Genomic DNA, 21,166 nt, shown 5'->3' on the forward strand with positions numbered 1-21,166 from the left:
GAAAATTGAATGTTTTAAGCACACTGATATATCAATGGACATACTAATGAATGCATAAATACGTCAGAAATAGCGGGGTAATTAATGGTCATTTGTTGCTGGTGAGACCCTGCCAGCAGTATAAACACGTGATATTTAGCGCTATGTCAACTAAAAAGCAAATACGCGACGCGCCGTAAACTTTTATGTTTTATGCAAAAGAAATGAAATGAAAGTGCGAACGTAAACTTACAACTACAATCGGAATTTAATGATAATTTAACGATAAACCGTCCCCCTTTCAATTCTACGATTCAACATCCATCTCGGCGACAAATTCGCTTTAACAAGCGCATTGCATATGCGCATGTACGAATTTCGACGCCGATACATTTCTATTCAAGAAAAAGTAGCCGCATTACTAGAAAGATACGAATGACCTCACCAGTGAAACTATGGATTTCCCTGGGCGCATTCAAGCTCAGTCAAGGCTGGAAGACTCGACAAGAACCTCTAACGAAGATCGCGAACTACTACGCTCCTTAAACAAATTGAATCTTTCCACTTCCCCTTCCAATTCTTCAACCTCTCGTCTGTCTACTTCCCCTAATTCAAATGCGCCAAAATTTCCAGGGGCAAGACTGTCTTCTGGTTCCCCTAGGACTGGAACACCCCCTCGAACTCTTGCTCACCGATCTAGTGCGAATGGACTAAATGCGCAGTCTCGGTCCGCAACACCTACGTTGCTACGAAAGACTTCAATGAATTCTTTACACTCCTCTAGTGGAGTCACACCGAGTCGTGCCCCCTCCCGCCGAGGAAGCTCCACTCACTTGTTGTCGCCTTCTGGTTCTAGGTCGCCGTTGAATGGCTCAATGCAGGGAATGGAAGAATTTAAGGAAAAACCCGCTCCCACTGCTGCCTCAGTGGCAAGCACATACATGCAAAATGAGCTTGAATTGCTCCACGGAGACGAAGCAGAGCATCACTCAGAGACGATAGTTATTTTAAACGATGCTTGCTACGGACACCGTTACTCAAGACAACGCGCAACTAAGGCCGACTTGGCCAGTATCGTCGAACGTCCCGAAAGAATCCAAGCTAGCGTGCTTGGTCTATCAATGGCATATGTACGATTGGGAGAACGACATTGCGATGGGAAATACCCAATCCACCCTCGACTCGATCCCAAATCGCTTCCCAACATCCCCTTCCGTATCCACAAGACCAATCGCGCTGTAGCTCTGGACTCTGCAGCTGTGACCAATGTTCATGGAAACAAATGGATGGAAGAACTTAAGATTATGTGTGACTCTGCCGAAGCGAAGCTTGCCCTTAATAACAACGAGTTGCAGCGACCCAATACGAGTAAAAGCCAGCATGGGGGCTCGCCTAAAGAGCTTCATAAGGGGGATCTCTATTTGTGCGCGGAATCTCTGAATGCTTTTGAAGGAGCACTTGGCGCTGTTTGTGAAGCTGTTGATCAAGTCTTCTCTGCTTCGTCTCACAATCGTGCCTTTGTCGCTGTACGTCCTCCTGGTCATCATTGCTCTGCGTCGTACCCCTCTGGCTTCTGCTGGGTCAACAATGTCCAAGTGGGCATTATGCATGGCTTTCTGAACCATGGATTAACGCACGCCGCTATCATTGACTTCGACTTGCATCACGGAGACGGATCTCAGGCTATCGCATGGGATCATAACAAGCGTAGCCACACAGCAGCCAAGAACTCATCGGCTTGGAAAAGAACTGCCATTGGATATTTCAGTTTGCACGATATCAACTCCTTCCCCTGCGAGTACGGCGACGAAGACAAAGTCAGGAACGCTAGTGTATGTGTGGATAACGCCCATGGACAATCTATTTGGAATATCCACTTGCAGGAGTGGAAATCAGATGTTGAATTCTGGAAACTGTACCAGTCTAAATACACGATTCTTTTGGAGAAGGCCCGGTGCTTCCTACGAACACAGACTGAACGATATCGCGGTTTAGGTCAGGTGCCTAAAGCCGCAATCTTTCTGTCCGCCGGTTTCGATGCCAGTGAGTGGGAAAGCGGAGGAATGCAACGTCATAAAGTGAACGTTCCGACCGAATTCTATGCTCGCCTTACTCGAGATGTTGTTAGAATCGCATCCGAGGAAGGGCTAGGCGTCGATGGCCGGGTCATCAGCGTTCTTGAGGGCGGCTATAGTGATCGAGCTTTATGCTCAGGCGTTCTCAGTCATCTGAGTGGCCTAGCTGGTAACGAACCCCTACTGCCCAAAGAAGAAACTCCTAGTGGACTCGGTTATGAGATGGGCAATAGAATTGGATCATTCAGCAGACGAAATACCTTGACGGAGAACGAGATGAAATTGAAGGTGCCAGGATTTCCGTATGACCCAACTTGGTGGTCAGCTTCCGAACTTGATCGACTCGATGCCGCTATGACCGCACCTTTCGAGCAGCCTAAGAAGGCTCGGACTTTCACACCTGGTAATTATTCTTCCCCAACCCAAGCATCGAGCGCGAAGGCAGTAGATCCCACAAAAGTACGACGGAGTGTGTCCGGACTTGCATCTCAGATGCCAATTTCCCGACCTCCGAGTCCCCCCCCTCCTGATGTGCCTTGGACAGCAGCAGCTCACGAGTTAAGCAAGTTGCTTATACCAAGTCATCGTCAAATCGACAGTTGTAGGGTTGAGGAGCTTAACGCCGTGGCAGCCAAAGCTAGACGAGAGCGACAATCTCTTGCGCAGAGCTCAAATAGTGACGAGACAATGCCTCCTCCGACTGCCCCTGGTGTGAGAAAGTCGTTGCGAGAGAGAAAACCAGTTAGCTATGTTGACGACGACCCCAAATCACGTAGGAGAACAGTTGGAGGCTCGACGGTTCTCGCTACGGAAAAGGTCAGATACCCTAAGGCCAAAACTAAGCGCTTTTTTAACAAATTATAGGCACTTGCCCGCGGCATCCCCACACAAAACGGATCGACTCAGCATCACGGCGGAGTGTCTCTACTTACAGCTAATGACGCAGTTGGCGGTATACCGCGACCTAGTACCGCGCAAAGTATACGACCTGAATCGTCTATGAGCGTGCGAACACAGGCATCCACAATAAATGTTAAAAAGACTCGACCGGCGGCGCCTGTTAGGAAAGAGAGCACACGGGCCCCCAGGAAACCAAGAACTGTTTCCTCTAAGACTGAGGGTGTTTCTCTGCCGTTAAAGAAGGAACATTCGGTAGGATCATCTGGAGAGTCGACCGGGCCAGCATCAGATCCGGCGAGCGAATTAGAAAAGATAACGAACGGAATGAAGAAAATCAAGATTAATGTTCTGACCAAAGAGAAGAAAGAAGCTAGGCAAAAGGCCGAGGCTGAAAGAAAGGCAGCGGAGCAACAAGATCTTAATCAGGAAATGAGGGCAGTAGGAGGTGCCCCCGTTTCTATTCCCCTTCTTGAGAACGACCCTATTGTAGAGGCTGCAAATGGGAATGAATCAGGCGCTATGCTTCCTCCGCCACCTCGTACCACGCAATACAACCGGGGCAAAAGCTTGTCGCCCCGACGCGACATTCGACCATTTAGTCCAACAAACGTACCGACTATTCTTACGCCGACAGAACCCAACGAGATGCCTTTCCCCGCAAATTCCCCGCTTAGACCTCGTCCAGAAGCTGAGGATATCTTCGTACCATATCAACCTGATGGACCGACACCAAGCACTCTACCGATCTCTGGTCCGGTCCAAATCCTCGAGCCCAACACCGACACACCAGTTCAACAGGGTAAGACCCAGTTTCACGCGTACGGTGCTTCATCAGTGCCCGCGAGTCCAGCTCGAAGGGGGGGACACGGGTTCACTCCTACATCAAACATTCCTTTTGCGGCGCGACGCGCACCTGATAGTTGGTTGATGTCAAAAGACAACGTTCCGGCACCTAAGCAAAAGACTGAGGGCGCGGATCAAGGCGTTTGGGAAATACCCGAGACACCCCAACACCATTAGGCGAATCATGTATTGTTCCGACGGACTATTTGTCTGCAAATTCCTGTCAGCATTCCCTTTTAAGAAACACCAATGACGGAAATTTATCAGATTTTCATGTGTAATGAGGCAAGGAGGCGTTAAAGGAGGGTTTTTGTTATCTCTTCGTTTCAGGGGTTTCTGTTACTTCAGGCCAATTCTTACGATACCCTTTTCTACGCAGCCACTGTTAGTCCTTTGCGGATGGGTGATGCGTTACATGTTCATGCCCCCCTTTTTATGTTTGTACCTTCATGTCGTTTCTGGTAGGAGAATATATAAGTCGTCGCTATTGTCGCCGTAATGATAGTTTACATAAAGATTATGTGTGTTGAGTCTTATCGTGCGGCCGTCATTTGGATGTCGATATTGTTGTTATACTGTTATGCACTTGCATAAAAACTCAGGTTGTCAATCACAGTTGCCGGTGCCCAACTCATACTAAGCATTATACACTAATTCTTAGCTAGAGTTAATCGCAGAGTAGTCTTATTGAGTATAAGCAACTAACCTCCTATTCAAGCAGCACTAGTTTCTTAGGTCAGTATTTTCTTAATGATTTGAGTCTTTTGAGGAAAATAACGCTTCTCCTTCAGTGGTGTGGGCTTATCCAATGAATTTCCTATGTCTGGTTGGTGGCAGGTTGAAGTCGTTTGATGTTGCTATTTAGTTAAAGAGTGAGCGAAATGATGATTTCGAGCCAAGTTGCCATTATATTGTAGATGTACTTGATAGATCCTATTTTATGTAAACATTGAATCTAGTTTCAAATAGCTGCATGGCATATTCAGTCATTGTACCAGCCATCGGCAACATTTGGAAATATTCATGAGTTTTTGAGGCCTGGTGGTTTAATTTGACGTGTAATAAAAGATATCAACGCATTACATGGCAATATGAACCGAGGCATGAAAGAAAAAGCAAAGTTCGGGTTTCCCGAAGTAAACTTATATGTGATAAGGTCGTGCTATATTACGAAATGAGTTGATTAATAATTAATACTACGTCTGTCATTGGCCAAGATCTCTAAGTTATGACGATTCAGAGGACAGTGTGAAAATGTTAGTGTCATACGCATTGTGAAGTTTATGCCGCCAGCGGGTGGGAATTTATACAAGTGTAGATCCATTTCCCGCTCCAAACCACTGTGTCCTCTACTCCCACCTCAACCATGTTCGGGACCGCGATCCTACAATATCTTTCCGTGTATCTTCTAGAAAAGTCTTAATTATATGCAATGATACCTCCCCATGCGACTATGTCAAGATATGTACATGTATCAGCTAAGCAACGACTCTGGCGGTGTACTCTAGTTGATTCGGCTGTCGCCGCACAGTAAACGGAGCTGGACAGATACACCGTTGCAGTAGTATGCGAGTGAGAACGACTAGTAACCAATAGTAAATCACCTTTCTCCCCGCCTTTTTTTGACGAACGCCCTGCTCGTCAACCCAAGGGCGCGCGCTCCACATATTACATGGGTACATTCGGCGCTGTCAGCAGAGACCGGAACTGGCTGTTGCGGCCATCGTGATAGAGTTGACTGAAGAAGACGGACGATGACTCTTATTCCGCTCGATGATCTTCATTATTCTTGCATCCGGCCTTAGCGACAAGCGGAGGAGCCAGCATATGCAAAGCATATTCCTATTACGCGTTACCATAACTCCCGCAGATCTATCTCATGAGGAGTAAAAGGACAGAAGAGAAAAAAAAAACCTTTGTCGCGTGCTTTAGTTTCCTTTTCCCCCAATCCAACGCCGTGCTTATTTCTCGACCCCTAAAAAGCTAGTCGGGTTGGTTTGTATCCTTCCCCAGACTACTTTGCGTCCTTAATAGGCACGCGTCCCCTTTTTTTGACTAACCATCCGGTCTTCTCCTGTTTAATTTATACTTTTTCCTCCATCCTAGGACTTTGCTGAGATCGGATCGGATGTGACACATTAAACCGAAACTGGCGCCCTTTACTTTCCCGTTGACTGTTACGCCCTAGCTGTACGTAATTCTCTGCAGGTCACGCCCTTAAACGACAAACCCACGACCAGCCGGAAGAGATGGAATTTATCAATTGGGACGCTACCGGAGGTGGCGCCGATTTTGATCCGGTAGTTACGTCGGAGGGCGTACCCGTCGTACCCATTGATGCTGTTCCTCCTTCGTCAGACGAACCTAACATGGACTTGGTCTTTGGAGACGTTGATGGCGATGACTGGTCCTACTGGGCCCTCGAGCACTTCGAGTCCACCCAGATGCCGCAGGAGATGGACTTGACGGCTCTCCCTGAACCGGAACCATGTGCTGCAGACCTAGAAATGTACTGGGAGACTCCAGAGGCCCCTTGTACCCATTGTGCTGTCGGTGGCTACCAATGCAAGCGTATCCGCGAAGGTAAATACAAGGGTTACTGTACGAGCTGTGTTGCGTTGCGATGTGAATGCAGTTTTGGGCCCCAAGAGAATAATCTGACAGCTGAGGCGGGTGCAACTTTCCCCGCCAATCCTTGGCCCATCATGGGCGATAGACCAGAGACGTCTATCCTCCACGAGGATGAATTGGCTGCTATTATTACCTCGGGGCCGCCGGGATCGTGTTTAAATGCTATTGCTGAGGATAAACAGCCATCGCCAAAGCCTCAGCAAATGCCCAAGATTGGTGCGCGGTTTTCTCGCGAGTCTGTGAAGATCCTAAAAAACTGGGTGTCAACGCATAGTAGACACCCGTATCCTACCGAGGAGGAAAAAGAAGGCCTACAGAAGATTACTGGTCTTAATAAGACACAGATTACTAACTGGCTAGCAAATGCCCGCCGTCGGGGCAAGATCCAACCTACCCGAGCGACATCCCCTCATATCGGCCGAGGATACGTCCAAGCTATCGATATTCCTCAACGGAGAGGCACACCAGCGTTGTTTGAAAGCATGAACCCTTTGCAACGTTGGGCGAACTCTCCGCCCGAGAACGAACCGGCTTCTGTCGCGGCTATTGCTCGAGCCGTGTCGGCTTCTTCCTCATACTCACAAACCTCTGGATCTGGACGTAACAGTCCTTACGTGTCCAACTATTCAGACGATGGATCTAGTAGATCATTGTGCAATCAGTCGTCTGCTAGCAGTCTTGGCACTTCCCACTCGAGTGGTGGTTCTTTCGCATCCGCGTATTCTAACAAATCGCGTGGTTCACTCGGTTCTTTGCCATCATTCGTTCGAACTCGGGGACGACGTCGCCGTCGACGAGCTCCCCCTAAACGAGCCGACGAAAGTCTCAACCAACCACTGAAAACTTTCCAGTGTACTTTCTGTACCGAAACTTTTAGAACCAAACATGACTGGCAGCGGCACGAGAAATCGTTGCACCTGTCCCTCGAGCGATGGATATGTTCGCCTGAGGGACCAAAGGTTATCAACCATGAGAATGGCCTGATGAGCTGCGTCTTTTGCGGCGAAGTAAATCCGAACGACGCTCATATCGAATCCCATAACTACTCTGGATGCACCGAGCGAACACAAGAAGAGAGAACATTCTATAGGAAGGATCATCTCCGCCAACACCTTAAACTTGTGCACAATGTCAAGTTTCTTTCGTGGGCAATGGATAGGTGGCGAGTAGCGTCTCCCGAGATTCGATCACGATGCGGTTTCTGTGGTATCGTACTCGATAGTTGGACAATCAGAGTTGACCATTTGGCCGAGCATTTCAAGACCGGTAACACTATGGCTGACTGGAAGGGTGACTGGGGTTTTGAAGCGCCCGTTCTTGAGATGGTTGAAAACTCCATCCCACCTTGTGAGAGACCGTTATGCTTCTCACCCACGCAGCTTACTAATTCCTAATCCTAGATTTAATTCACGACGAAAGAAATACGCCTCTTCCGTATAGAGCCAGTAGCGGTACACCTACGACGCCGACAAGTGCTTATGAACTCCTGAAGTTGGAGCTTCAGCATTATACTTCCGTCCGTGCAGCGGATACGGGGAAAACGCCGACCGATGATGAGTTACAACGAGAGGCTTGTGCCATCATTTTCGAGTCACAGGCCCACTCGCGACAATCCCGATGGGAGCCGTCATCTTGGCTCCGTGATCTGATCGTTTCCTCGGAAGAGAATTCTCTGCATGCTGCGTTACGGCCAATTCGGAGCCAGTCGGATAACCGGCTAACATCGCTTCATATTAACGGCAGAGATAATATATTTGAGGGATGCGAGTTCGAAAAACAAATGCAGGATTTTGTCAAGGCCAAGCAACTATTAGGCCTAACGGCCATGGATCATGAACTTCAAGTCGAAGCTTGTCGCATCATTGGTAGAATGGAAGAAAAGTCGGGTAACCCGATGGAAGATATAGCGAATTGGATGCTTCGCATGATATACGGATCTCCAAAGTGGCTTGAGAACTTCAGGCAACGGGCGCATCTACCGCGTAGCGAAGACGTGGGTGACGTCAATCTAAGGTCTAAGGATCCCAAGACTATCGATTCGACCATCCACAACTACAGTAGGTTGGAGCAAGAACTCGGTGAGTACCTTCAAAGCCAGAGGTCAATGGGAATTGAACCCGAGGATGCCGACTTGCAGCGGAATGCCCGCATCATTATCTACGATAGCGACGACGAATGGAATCAGACAGCAGCAGATGATAAGGACTGGCTTCTTCGTTTCAGACAGAGACACCCTTCTAATCGTGCTCCTACGGCTTCCGCATCGAGCAACTCCCCGGCGGTCCATAAAAAGTCCCAGTCCCCACCGCAGGCGCAGACTCCTGCAAGGGATTCCCAATATGTTGGTCCTTTATTCAGCAATTTACCATCCCTTGATGACCACCAACAAGCACCTAGCGGTAACCTCAACGTCACCGCCAACGATAACAACAATAATTCCATCAAAACAGGTCCCTTCTTCCTTAACGACACAAACTGTTACCGCCGCTTGGCCCGTGGACTCAGTCGCTTCGTAGCAACAACCATGTCTCCTAATAATCCGAATCGGCACGTGCCGACCGACGAAGAAATCCAGTACCAAGCACGGTGGCTGATCTACGATGAGTAAGTGACTAGTCAACTTACCATGCCGCAAACTTCTGCTACGATCTAGAGCTAACCTTACCACAACAGCGACGACCCATGGAACCAAACCGCAGCCGACAACTTCGAATGGCTCCAACGCTTTAAGCGGGACGTCGGAATTCTACGAGGAGATAACGGCCCTGGCCTAGGCAGCACCGCAAATCAACCATGGGCGCCATCAGAAGGCGGGACAGGCTTCGCGCCACCATACGTAGCGCCGAATCCAACAGCCACGATCGAGCCTCTAGACGCAGATCCCACGGTATTCATCCGCGAGGATGCAAAGCCATTTGAGCCGGCGGCGAGTACCGCCAACCGCTTCCTACGAAGCTTCACGCGCCGCTTCCCAGCCCCCGCGAAAGTATTCTGCAGCCGTGAGCTCGAGAACGGATTGACTGAGTACGTGCGTCGCGAAGTTGGACGCACAGGTGTGTTTCCAAGCGATGATGCGCTACGAGAACGAGGGCGTCAGATCATGGCTATGCAGAAAACGAGCTGCGATGACCCTATCCTACTCGAGCGCTTCAAGGCCGCTGTCAGGGCCGCCGGACTTCCAGATCCCGCCGCGGGTATGGGTGTAAGCACGCCTCTGACGCAAGCGGATATCGCGGCGGTGACGGCGGCTTCGAATCCCGGCGCGTCGGATGCGGCGCTCGCCACGCTGCCGGAGGATATGGACGTGGATTTCCACTTCACTGACCAAGAGATGAATGACTTGCTGCAAGATGTGGATCCGGACTTAGGTGGCGGGGTGTCATTGAGCAACCTGGATCCCTTGCATATAGGAGGTGGTAATAGTGGTCTAGGCGAATCGGGCTTCCAGCCTTAATCGAAAAAATATAGGAAGGGTGGTGGCGGTTATGATTATTCTTCTTTCAGCATATTAGATACCATTTGGGAGTAGTAGCATTTATTCTTTTAGGGTAGGCGTTGATGCTTTGAATTGCACTTTTTGATATCTACCTGTATTATATTGAGTGATAGCTAAGGGATGGTTGGATGATAGGTAATGAAACAACCTCACTCTGCTCTACAAGTCCCTCATTCGGGATCCGAGCCCATGTAGCACGGCCCTACTCATACGCATATGTTTATCAGTGGCTAGCGGCATTCTAGGTGGTACCTACCTATGTATTGGATCGAAGCGCTCGACGGCGTACCGCATATTTTAGCGTTAGGGCCAATGTAGGTTCGCGCCCGAGGCCAGGACAAAGAGCTCCCCGACGTTTCACGGCGTCGTAATCATGGCGTTCTAAGTATCATTAAGATGAAGATCATAGCGGTATGTATGGCGGGAATCAATTTTCTCTCGAGCATATTACCGCATGCAGATAACATCAAAGAGGCCACGAAGTCCGGCAAAATTACTCCGAGAATGCGCAGCAATATCGAGGGTGGGTCGACGGACCGGCCTGGGCGTCCCGGGTCTCGAGCCGGATATGAGGCATACAACTAGGCATAACTATGACGACTCCCGACGGTCTTTCTACTATATCTGAAATATGATATATGATGTTGATCTCGACATTCCCCTGAGGTACTTCGATTTTATCTTATTTTATTTTTATTTACGTACCTACCTGGGTATCCCATGTATCCCCTTCTAGGGAGTTAAGATGACCGGATATAATCGGAGCTTATTCCTGGAAATAAGACATACCCGCCCGGAGCTATCTTCAGCTTTGACAATTCAGCTTAGCAAACACACTTAGGTATCCGCACATAGTAATGCTGTGTATTTGTTTGTTTGATTCGGTATTCATCTGATGAGGGGAATGATGGCTGATGGGTAGCACAAAGAAGCCTAGACGTTCTCCTCAGCCAATTATTCGGCATTGACTATTCCGGTCCCGCCGGCTTGTCTATCTTACCGTCCCGCAATTGGATTAGATACGTATCAAATATACATATGTTCTAAAGCGTGATGTTATCAAATAGATGCCCATTATCTGGAACTTGGTAAGACTTAGACGGAGACATATCTGCTTGTAAGGATCTTCCCGGCCCTAGATCTTTAAACCCCCTCAGTTAAAAGCTCGACCATTTCGTCTTTGCAAACACAACGTACAACCTGCACAATTACAACTACAGCTTTACTACACCTACAATTCACAGAACAAAGGACTTTCGAGATGGCACCTATCAACAAAGCTGCTTCGCTCCCCTCGGCTAGAGCTCACCCCCTCACCATCGAAACCACCGAATACCCAACTGCTGGAAATGGCGAGGTTGTCGTCAAGGTAGCCGCTACAGCTGTCAATCCTATGGACTGGTACATCCAGATCATGGGAGAGAAGCTATTCTCTTGGTTGAAATACCCATACATCGGAGGAAGTGACGTTGCTGGCACCGTCACTGAGGTTGGCCCCAATGTCAACAACGTCAAGGTGGGCGATCGCGTCCTTGGTCTCGCAGCCGGATTCGCTCCTCGAGCGGGTGGCTTCCAGAACTACGTAGTCCTAGAAGCCGGCATCGTCGCACCCATTCCAGCCGATCTAGACTTTACCGAAGCTTCTGTGATACCACTTGGAATATCTACTGCGGCCTGTGGTCTCTACCAAAAGAACTTCCTTGCACTCGACTACCCGAGCGTCACCCCAAAGCCTAACGGCAAGACCATCCTAATCTGGGCTGGCTCGTCTAGTGTCGGTACTAATGCTATTCAATTGGCTGCTGCTTCCGGCTACGAAGTATTCACGACCGCCTCCTCTAAGAACTTCGACTACTGTAAGAGCATCGGTGCTTCCCGCGTGTTCGACTACCACAGCGAAACCATTACACAAGACCTACTTGAAGCCTTCAAGGGCAAACAATGTGCTGGTGGTTACGCCATCCAGCTAGGATCGGAAAAGATTGTCTTCGAGGTGGTAGCTAAGAGCCAGGGTGCCAAGTTTGTGGCTTGCGCCATGCAGCCCAATGATGTCCCTGAGGGAATTTCGGCCAAGATGGTCTTCGGTAGCACCCTCAAGGACAATGAGGTTGGTCCTATCATTTTCCAGCAGTACCTACCCGCCGCTCTGGCCCAGAAGAAGTGGCAGCCCCTACCGAAGCCCCTGGTTGCTGGCCATGGTCTAGAGAAGGTACAAGATGCTATTGATAAAGGAAAGTCTGGTGAGGTGTCGGCTCAGAAGTTGGTCATCACGCTATGAGGGGTAGGAGAAAAAGCAAAATAGATGTGCTCGGTGAGCTAAGGTCGCGAGGGGGTCTGTGTACGTAGCAGATAAGTAGATGGCCCTAGATGCAGGCTGGTCAGCATCCTAGCAAAAGCAATACAACTGTTTTCCCCTCAAATCGTACATCTAAACCTTTCTTCATGAGAGAAAGTCTTGACGTATGTAGGCGGCCGGCTTGGCCAACCGAGCAGCATGATATCTGCTCTGTACCCAGGTACCGGGTGTCTCGGCAAGCCTGACTTTTTAGCAAGGCTTAGGAGGCGCTAAAATGAGCGGGTTTTTGTTGCAGTAAACTGCGTCGCTAATTTCGTATTAATTTATCGGAGTTTGCCTTGGAATGACACAATATTATCACCGTAAGTAGTCGCTGACTTGCACAAAGAATTACACAAAAACATTCCTTCCATAAAAACAATAACGGACTTTTATGTACCTAAGAAGTAGGTATGTCTATCGTATGTTATAATGTACAATTAATCTTATCTTCAAGTTTGTATTCCTTGCCTCTGCTGATGGTACCATTAACCCCAAAGGTAGGCCGATACGGCCAACCGCATCGCGAAATATTTGCACAGAACATGTTACCCCCTCAACATGGGTTTCGTTCGCATTCCTAATTGAAGGGGTTGCCTATGCCAAACAAGTGTTTAGGGTCCCATTGCTGTTTGAGCGAGCGGAGTTTGGGTAATTTCGATGCACCAAATGTCTCGGTTACTGGCTCATCGCCATGGTCGTAATTGAGGTAGACCTGTGGCTGGGAAAATCCGCTCACGGCTTGGAACCTGGAGCGAACGGTCCGCGAGAGCTCGTCAACATCCGCGTCTAAACTAGGATCAGTGTAGATACTATCGAATAGTCTGTCGATCGTTAGTACTCATTTCATATTTGTGTTGGACGAGAAATCGGAGCTGGACTTACAGATACGCGCTAATGTCTCTCCAGGGGTACGCGGTCTCGTCATCCGGTATCCGCAACATAGCCGCGTTGCCATACCTCTGGATGGCGAAGTTCCCCCTGTAATCCGGATGCGCCTCAAAGAAGGGTATTAAATCGCTCAACGTCTCTTCAAGCGCGGCGCTGTCGGTCGTCCGTAGCCCGAGCGAGTACACATTGTGGCGATTACCCCTGTCACAGACTCCCTCAGAGAAGATCTCGTGTAATTCTCCCGTCGTCACGTTCTGGATCGTGGTCGATCCCGGATGTAGGGCATTAACCTGGTCTATGTACGGTTGCGCCTCACTTTGGGAACCATAGTAGGCCAGCCCAACATTGATATAAGTCTCGTTAATGGTGCGGTTGTACTGTATAGATGGTATCAAGGCCATCGGAGCGGGGATATGGTCGTCATATGACTTGAGAAGTTCCCATATCGACCGATTGGACGCAACAGGGAAGACGAAATCAGCCAGAGTTACTCTTCCGCTATTAGTTTCGTCGTGCACTATGTAGGTGGCAGACGTGATGACGCCGAAATTGGCGCCAGCACCGCGGATCGCCCAAAAGAGATCGGGATTCTCTGACTTGGACGCAACGACGAGACCGGTGGCGGTAACTATGCGGACAGATTCAAGAGCATCTAGGACCAGCCCATGTAGACCCTGCATGGTGCCGATGCCGCCACCAATAGTGGCCCCGATCAACCCAACACACACTGCATTCCCGGTTTCTGGTTGGGCTCTGGTTAGCTGGATAATGCATAATGACATAGTGATACGAACGGATCTCTTTGCCGGCAGCAGCCAAAGGATCGGATATGTCTCCAAATGTGACACCTCCGCCGACGATCATCCTATTGCTTGCAGCATCTACTCGGACAGAGTTGAAGTTTGCGAGATTGATATTGAGGCCGTTCTGGAATTTGGCGTACTTGAGATTGTTCCCGTGGCCGTTGAGCGTAGCTAGAAACGGTATGTTGTTCTTCCCAGCTATTTCAACCTGGTATTGGCTGTTAGTTGTACAGATTCGCAGAAATCCGTTATTGCTGCCCAGTGGCGTTATATCACACCAATTTCGACTTACAATTTTCTGTACGTCTGCTTCATTTGCCGGCTTGATAGCGGCCTGAAACGTAGGAGTCTCCCAGGTTGTCCAGCGAGGAGAAACTACATCAACGAAGCCAGGGTCAGATGAAGTAGCTATTTCTGACCCAGGTGATAAGTAGGGGCCAAAAAGGGCCTTGATATTTGCGTCCGTTGCTAACGCAACGGACCCCAATGCGAAGGTGTGTAATAGGTGGCGTAACATGATTGTTGACCTGGGAAGGGGGGTAAGGCTGAGAACAGAGATGTTTCGTAGACACCCTATACAACGACAGTATCAGGAATGAGGGACTGCTATTTATTAATATCACTTCCATTATGTTTATCACTCACTCGAGGTCTTGGTCGAACTATCCAGCCGTTAGGTTGGAACCGGGTGCGGGTTCCTACTGTGGCTTCCGGCAGATGGACCTGCAGGTAGGCACATTTTTCGTGAAAATCCTCTTCATTTTGGGCTCTTCAGCTGCGATCTATACGAGTCCCATGTCTTTAATTAGGCAGTGGGAAGATAATCCAAATATTACACTTGCTCGGTGTTGAGCTTCCCACGTGCAGGCTTCGTACTACCTATAACTCCGAAGTATTATGAATCAATAGTTTGGAATTGGCGGTGTATTGCATGAGGTAGTATTGAAACATTTTGGAAGCTCGGTATCGATAAATTTAACTAATACTGGGTCTTCACAAAACTGCTCTCTGAGACCTAGGTAAACGTGGACTCGTACGCCCTAACCTGCGAGTCAACCGCTCCAATTTCCGCGGACAAGGTAACATACCTAATCCGGTATGTGACATAAATTTTGACTGGCAAGCTAAGAGTTCGCTGGGGTCGAAGAACGAGGCGTTGAGGTCTAGGTCTAGCATTATAATGACTTATCTAAATATCAAACTTCTATAAAAATAGTATCATGCAATATACAGTGGAATGGACAAAGATAGGCTCGGTCGTTTCGCCGCAGAGCCTACTCATTGACTCTTATCTTACAACTCCTTGTCTCGCCCTCCGGATTTTAGTTCGGTGTAGGCTATTACACACCACTTAAGCCTCGGATATTTGAGGTTGTCTCGGTTCTTCGTTATTCTTTCGAATATCTTGCCAACCCATACCCCAAGCAGCTATGAATCCTCCCACACCAGCGGCGGCAACAAGATAGAAAACTCTATCAACGCTGTCCGAATAAGCAACTAGGACTTTAGGGAGGTCTCGGGCATCCACAATTTGACGAAATCCTGTTGCACCTGCCGAAATGATGGCTTGCGCATCAACGTCCGGCGCTATTTGAGGTAATACAGTCTTCAGAGTCGTGTTGAATATCAAGTTGTAGAGCGTTAGGAATATGGTAGGCCCCATATATTGCGCCCATAAAAGAAATGCCATTGCCATAGGTAAATCTTCTTGTGTCACGGTATTCTGAACAGCAACAATCGGCTAATCGAACGCTTGGTTAATATTTCGAAGGTCAAAATAACTTTGAGGAGGTACGAACCATCTGTAAGCCAGCACCACGGCCACTGCTAGCAATTATTTGGTAGCCAATCCATTTTCCCGTTGAGGTATCAGGTTGAAGCAAGGAGAACAGACCACATCCGATTGGTATAAGAACTCCAGCGAAAATAGAAAAAGGAGGGACGTAACCCACTCTTGTCACTAAAGAAATGTCAATATTGCGAGCCAAACTGTTGTCATAGGAGGTAATTTACCTAGCATTCCAGCTGAAACCGTGAATAACAATTGGGCTAGAATAGTGGGCAACATGTATACACCACTCAATATAGCGCTCACGCCTTTTACAGCCTGAAAATAGATTGGCAGCCAGTAGGATGTGCCGAATAACGTCTCCATCTGAAAAGAGTAGTTCAAAGCACTCGCCCATACTGTTCTTCGCTTCATGATCGAAAAGGGGAGCAAAGCATCGTCACCTTTGTAATAGTTCCAGAAAACCCAGACGATAAAAGTTGCTCCCGAACCACAAAACAGACCGATAATCTGCGAGGAATTCCATGCGAATTTGTTACCTCCATATTCAAGTGCCAATAGGAGTTGAATAACAGCTGGAGCTAGCAAAGCAAATCCTAATAGATCTAGGTGGTGATGAATCTTGGCCAAAATCTTGAGCGCAGGATCTTTGGCGATTTGCTCAGGGATTCGAAGGAATACGATGGGGACGGCGACTATAGCACCGAGCGGAAGATTAATGTAGAAACCTATTGAGAGGTCAGGACCGTATCTACTATGCGAAGGGAGGTTAATAGGGGTACTAACTCCATCGCCAAGTATAGCCGGTAGTGAATGCCCCTCCAATCAGGGGCGCGATTACGGTACCAAGCTGAGCAACTAAGGCAAGGGGAAAATCATCAGTAACCAAATATGCCGTGAGTTATATACTTAGCCGCTAAACTTACCTCCTTGATTTATACCTATAAGTGCTATGCGATGTTAGTAATTGTTGGTACACCGCAGAATTAGGTCGGTGATGGCTTACTTGGACGTCTATGGAGGGGTACACAACTAGATATAATGATAATTGACCCACTAAGCAGACCTGACGCTCCAGCTCCAGCTATAGCCCGGCCGATAATCAACATGTTGGAGGATTGGGCAGCTCCACAGAGCACGGAGCCGATCTCAAACACAACGAAAAATGTGAGGAAGGACCACTAAACATTGTTAATTGGTACGGAAACGAGCCCTTCAAGGGTAGATCGGGGATTACCTTGAGGCAGAAGCATTTGTAAATTTTCCCTGTTAAAGGTTGTAGGGCAGCCCTACGATAGTAGGTTAGTATCGAATGTTTGCTTAGGTGTGGATCTAGAGACAGGGGTAACCCACGATCCAAGGTTATAGGCTGCTGAATACCAGCCAACATCCTCAAGCGCATGAAACTCATCCGAGATAGCCGGGATAGCCTGAGGATAATGTTAGTTGGTGGTTGTTGTCTATTTTGCGAGAGGGGTGTCCCTACCGTGCTGACGATGGAGCTGTCTAGGAGCATCAAGAAAGATGCCAGAACCAGCGCGACGAAGATGGTCATCAACTTGGCGCCGGTGACATAGTGAGAATGGTCCTCTTTGGGGGTGTTGTCGACATTTGTTGTCTCTGCATCTTCGAGAGAACCCTCGGGGGATTGATTTCCATTGTCTGGTATTTTCTCATTTTCTTGTCCCTTCTCGCTTCCTTGCCGCTCGCCAGGTACGAGGGCGCTTCCTTCACGATCTCCCTGCATCTTGCGATGATTCCCCCGAGATACAATAGACAGTAACTTTTCAGCTTCTGCTATTAATATTCTTTGTGGAAAAAAAATTATGGTCTTGTAGGAGATAATTGCAAGTGTCGAAACGTACCCTGGATATTATGTTTATGTACTGTACCTAGGTATTCAACGCATAACCCGGCGTTTGCAAACTTCCTGTAATCAGTACTGAGTTGCGTGTAGCAATCAATGAATTATGATTGTGTGATATTGGACTATTATCACACTAGATAGATCGTATTTCTTTGTCTGTAGGAGATTTCCCGTTGCAGGATGCGAATTGAAGATCTATTTTGCAAAGTAGACTAAGAAAATTGAGACTTATTCTCCGGGAGGTAACCATGAAAACATTTCCATAGGTACTGTATTAGAACTACATAGATTGGTTATTTATCTTGCTATGTACACTGTACCTCGGCGTTCGCTGGGAAAGCTGTAGACTTTTGCTTATGGAATCCATTCATATCAGCCCGACGGAAACAATTTCAATTATCAGCTACCAACATTAAAAATCTGACGACTCATACAAGGGGTAAGGCGATCATGGGAATAAAAAAAACTACTAAAGCGCCATTAATTGCAAATTTACCAAATCTATCAATTTGTTTGGGTACATCAATACCTAGGTATGACCCTGATTTGGGTCTGTTAACGCCGGAGTCCGGAGTAAGCGTAGGTAACCGGAGTTGAAAATTAATTCCGTATCCGCCGGGATTGGTCAAATTTTTTATAATCCTTACCCGCCGCAGATCAATCAGCTAACTGCAGGTCAATGACGAACTCCCTGGTTCTTTTTCCCGTCTCCGTCCGCGCGGCCCGTCTCACATCTACCGACGCTTAGCAGATTCAGCTTCCAAGAAGATGGAAAAGGCGTTACACATGAACGCTCCCGGATCTCAGTCTACGTCAAATCCTGCATTAGGCAGTGGTAGAGCATGCACGAATTGCGCTCGGGTGAAGTGTAAATGCATATACCGACCTGATGGCATCACCTGCGAAAGGTATGACCTCCAAGGCTGACCTAGTTGCTGGAATTTCCCGTAATGGAAAGTCCCGATCGCGACTAGCCGTCTAGATAGTCCTGTAACACTATTAGCAATTTCTGATACCTTTTTTAGATGCCACCGTCTGAAAAAGGAATGCGCACCATCGATTTCGCTCGGGCGTCGTGGCGGAAAGCAACGCGTTGTCTCCCGGACAGCTCGACTGGAAGAGAAGCTTGACGAACTCGTAACCCGTCTAAAGACCCAGCAAGGGGCACCGAAAAAGAATACAGAAGATGAACCAGAGGGCGCTAAGGAGCCAGCTGAAATCGAATCCGACGCGGAGAATGCGTCCGCCGCCGCCGTGACTCCCGCAACCGCAACCAATAGCCTAGGGGGTACGACACTACCTAACGCTGCTACCCCTGACTCTAGCATTTCTCATCCTGATGAGCCTTTACTTCCTGAGGCTGAAGAGTTATTAAAAAGGTTCCGAGAAGAAACTATAGTAAGTCAAATAATTAGATGTAAGATGGAATAGCGTTGACCTCACACATAGGGGTTCTTCCCGTTTGTCTACATTCCCCCACATGTAACCTCACAACAGCTTAGAGAGCTGTATCCTTTTTTATGGCTTAATATCATGTGTATTACAATGGCGCCGCCAAAACGGCGGGTTGCATTAGGTGACCAAGCAAGAAGCATTGCCATTCAGAAAGTGGCCGTTGAAAGGGAAAAGAGCCTAGATCTTCTTTTAGGACTCCTGACATTGGTTGGTTGGTTAGTGATTCTCATACATGACCCCCGTTGTGTTACTATTCAATCCTAACCCCGTGTTATTAGGGCACATCTACAACGAAAGGACAAACCTTTTTATACCCTATTTTCACAATTTATTGTAACGCTAGTCTCCGATTTGGGTCTTCATAAGCCGCCGCCTGATTGCCAGGTCATGTTCTGTGGCCCTGGCAAGGATCATGATCTACGGACATCAAATCTCTTCAGGAGACGTACTCATGAAGAGCAACGGGCCGTGCTAGGGGCTTTCGTTATCACCACAATGTTAGTAGCCACTTGGACCGTAAATCATTCTCTAGTGTTACTCTGCAAGCTTGAATATCTAATACGCCGTCTAGGGTATCAAGCATATTTAGACATGCACCCGGACTTCGTTGGTCTGCGCATCTCGATAGTTACGTTTCAAATCTTGCCCAGGATAGTACAGTAACACAAGATCAGACCCTAATCGCTCAAGTGAGGATGCAGCTTATTATTAACCAATTGTACGATGACTCATGGCCATCTGGGGCCGGCGGGGCTCCTCCAGCTCTGTATATATCTGCCCTTAGATCGCAACTACGCGACATAACTCGGCAAGAGAAACTCGGTACCGCGGTTAGAAACCATCGTGAGTTGCTGCTACGATTATGATTGAAATTATGTTTCTAACGATATATACCATCAGCCATGATTCTGGAACTTTACCATTTCACAGACCTTCTAATAAATGAGTCGGCGATAAGTAAGCAGCCAAACCACTGGAATGAGCCAGACTTGCAGCGGTTTGAAATCTACCAAAATTGCCTGGTATCAATTAAATCATTTCTTGACACGTATTTCTCAATACCCATCACTCTCCTCAAAAGCATGCCCTTCACTAGCCACCCCCAACTTGTTCGTGTTATGGGATGTCTGCATATGATCACTACCGTTCAAGATCCTGCTTGGGATCGGGCTGCTGTGCGGAGAAGTGTTGACTTGATTCCCACGTGTGACAAGATAATCGGGACGTTTGAGTATCTTAGGGCTGCCCCGGCCTTAGCCACCTCGGATGGCGGTGAGGATGAATCATATAACTGGGGTCTAAGTGTATTTAGGAAGATGAGGGCAGCGTGGCAAAACGAATTGGCCAACATGGATGCGACAAACGAAACCAGCATGATTGATGGCGCTCAAACTGGGGGGTTTGCAACAACTATGGACTTCACAGGAGATCCCTGGTTTTCCGAAATGTTGAATAACTTTTGGGAATGAGGCGGTTCGCTTCCCATCAATTACTTTTTGAATATATTCTCCAGCTGTATAGACCTGGAGAGTTGTTATAATTAGAGAAAACCTGGCTGTAACGAGACACATATGTTACGACTGATTTTGTGACCTATGTTTGTTTACTCTGGTAACATATGGTTGAAACCTCTGCATTGGCAAGGAGTCCATCTGTTCCCCCACTCCAACCCCCTCTCTCTTGTACCACTGGAAACCTAGCCTGCTTCCGGTTTTGTTTCGTCCTGATGCCATGGCTTCGGGATCGTCTAATGATTAACTCCGAAATGCAATCCTACTGAACTTGCTGATTAAGTATTAAGTACCTAAGATATGAGTTATCGGGCCTTTGACGTCAGCGGATGAGTCATTTCTCGCGACGGCGTTTGAAAAGCTATGTTACACAATATTTCTGCTGTAGTGATGACCTCTACCGCGAAATGAAGAAGTGACTAAGTACCTATCCACGCGTCTATAAGGCTGCCATGGTCCAGAAAGACTTACACGGATGTATGCATCCGATCGACATACAACCTAGCTGGTATGCATAATCTATGCACGTGTTTGTAACTCCGGAGATGCTGCAAGCTATATTACATCGAGTCTTGCTTGCATCGATAGTAA

The 21,166-nt window shown here is 47.9% G+C and overlaps 6 protein-coding genes across 6 annotated transcripts; 4 read left to right on the plus strand and 2 right to left on the minus strand.

Moving 5' to 3' along the window:
• Positions 1–434: 434 nt before the first annotated feature.
• F4822DRAFT_431516 (Arginase/deacetylase) lies at positions 435–3,974 on the plus strand (the record flags this gene model as incomplete). The annotated part of the gene is made up of 2 exons (XM_051461488.1): positions 435–2,870; positions 2,919–3,974. 2 exons carry the CDS (start codon positions 435–437, stop codon positions 3,972–3,974), a joined length of 3,492 nt encoding a protein of 1,163 aa, XP_051312418.1.
• A 1,789-nt stretch (positions 3,975–5,763) lies between these two features.
• On the plus strand, positions 5,764–10,101 carry F4822DRAFT_322830 (uncharacterized protein). Its single transcript, XM_051455495.1, has 3 exons — positions 5,764–7,775; positions 7,829–9,032; positions 9,102–10,101. Exons 1-3 carry the CDS (start codon positions 6,047–6,049, stop codon positions 9,880–9,882), a joined length of 3,714 nt encoding a protein of 1,237 aa, XP_051312419.1. The 5' UTR covers positions 5,764–6,046; the 3' UTR covers positions 9,883–10,101.
• A 526-nt stretch (positions 10,102–10,627) lies between these two features.
• On the plus strand, positions 10,628–12,344 carry F4822DRAFT_410798 (GroES-like protein). Its single transcript, XM_051458795.1, has one exon. The coding sequence runs from the start codon at positions 11,186–11,188 to the stop codon at positions 12,200–12,202; it is 1,017 nt and encodes a 338-aa protein (XP_051312420.1). The 5' UTR covers positions 10,628–11,185; the 3' UTR covers positions 12,203–12,344.
• A 239-nt stretch (positions 12,345–12,583) lies between these two features.
• Positions 12,584–14,968, minus strand: F4822DRAFT_410804 (uncharacterized protein). The gene is made up of 3 exons (XM_051458796.1): positions 14,246–14,968; positions 13,945–14,161; positions 12,584–13,892 (listed from the first exon to the last, which is right to left on the minus strand). The coding sequence occupies exons 1-3, from the start codon at positions 14,468–14,470 to the stop codon at positions 13,141–13,143; spliced, it is 1,194 nt and encodes a 397-aa protein (XP_051312421.1). The 5' UTR covers positions 14,471–14,968; the 3' UTR covers positions 12,584–13,140.
• Positions 14,969–15,109: 141 nt separating this feature from the next.
• On the minus strand, positions 15,110–17,847 carry F4822DRAFT_410807 (major facilitator superfamily domain-containing protein). Its single transcript, XM_051458797.1, has 10 exons — positions 17,608–17,847; positions 17,229–17,533; positions 17,096–17,172; positions 16,980–17,031; positions 16,749–16,923; positions 16,669–16,692; positions 16,529–16,600; positions 15,967–16,470; positions 15,753–15,913; positions 15,110–15,694 (listed from the first exon to the last, which is right to left on the minus strand). Exons 2-10 carry the CDS (start codon positions 17,487–17,489, stop codon positions 15,305–15,307), a joined length of 1,716 nt encoding a protein of 571 aa, XP_051312422.1. The 5' UTR covers positions 17,490–17,533; positions 17,608–17,847; the 3' UTR covers positions 15,110–15,304.
• A 392-nt stretch (positions 17,848–18,239) lies between these two features.
• Positions 18,240–20,680, plus strand: F4822DRAFT_410810 (uncharacterized protein). The gene is made up of 6 exons (XM_051458798.1): positions 18,240–18,517; positions 18,635–19,007; positions 19,059–19,279; positions 19,343–19,561; positions 19,636–19,907; positions 19,965–20,680. Exons 1-6 carry the CDS (start codon positions 18,378–18,380, stop codon positions 20,531–20,533), a joined length of 1,794 nt encoding a protein of 597 aa, XP_051312423.1. The 5' UTR covers positions 18,240–18,377; the 3' UTR covers positions 20,534–20,680.
• The last annotated feature ends 486 nt before the right edge of the window (positions 20,681–21,166 follow it).

Source organism: Hypoxylon trugodes, assembly GCF_022578975.1.
Source record: "Hypoxylon trugodes strain CBS 135444 unplaced genomic scaffold F4822scaffold_7, whole genome shotgun sequence".
NCBI lineage: Eukaryota > Fungi > Ascomycota > Sordariomycetes > Xylariales > Hypoxylaceae > Hypoxylon > Hypoxylon trugodes.

Bases quoted from the DNA above. Each gene is read 5' to 3' on its own strand.
- F4822DRAFT_322830 (XM_051455495.1), top strand. From the start codon at position 6,047: ATGGAATTTATCAATTGGGACGCTACCGGAGGTGGCGCCGATTTTGAT. The intron at 7,776-7,828 runs GTGAGAGACCGT...TCCTAATCCTAG, and splicing joins TGAAAACTCCATCCCACCTT to ATTTAATTCACGACGAAAGA. The intron at 9,033-9,101 runs GTAAGTGACTAG...TTACCACAACAG, and splicing joins CGGTGGCTGATCTACGATGA to CGACGACCCATGGAACCAAA.
- F4822DRAFT_410798 (XM_051458795.1), top strand. From the start codon at position 11,186: ATGGCACCTATCAACAAAGCTGCTTCGCTCCCCTCGGCTAGAGCTCAC.
- F4822DRAFT_410804 (XM_051458796.1), bottom strand. From the start codon at position 14,470: ATGTTACGCCACCTATTACACACCTTCGCATTGGGGTCCGTTGCGTTA. The intron at 14,162-14,245 runs GTAAGTCGAAAT...AGCCAATACCAG, and splicing joins AAGCAGACGTACAGAAAATT to GTTGAAATAGCTGGGAAGAA. The intron at 13,893-13,944 runs GTTCGTATCACT...GAGCCCAACCAG, and splicing joins TGCTGCCGGCAAAGAGATCC to AAACCGGGAATGCAGTGTGT.
- F4822DRAFT_410807 (XM_051458797.1), bottom strand. From the start codon at position 17,489: ATGCAGGGAGATCGTGAAGGAAGCGCCCTCGTACCTGGCGAGCGGCAA. The intron at 17,173-17,228 runs GTAGGGACACCC...CATTATCCTCAG, and splicing joins ACAGCTCCATCGTCAGCACG to GCTATCCCGGCTATCTCGGA. The intron at 16,693-16,748 runs GTAAGCCATCAC...AACATCGCATAG, and splicing joins ACCCCTCCATAGACGTCCAA to CACTTATAGGTATAAATCAA.
- F4822DRAFT_410810 (XM_051458798.1), top strand. From the start codon at position 18,378: ATGGAAAAGGCGTTACACATGAACGCTCCCGGATCTCAGTCTACGTCA. The intron at 19,280-19,342 runs GTTAGTGATTCT...CCGTGTTATTAG, and splicing joins CTCCTGACATTGGTTGGTTG to GGCACATCTACAACGAAAGG. The intron at 19,908-19,964 runs GTGAGTTGCTGC...ATATACCATCAG, and splicing joins TACCGCGGTTAGAAACCATC to CCATGATTCTGGAACTTTAC.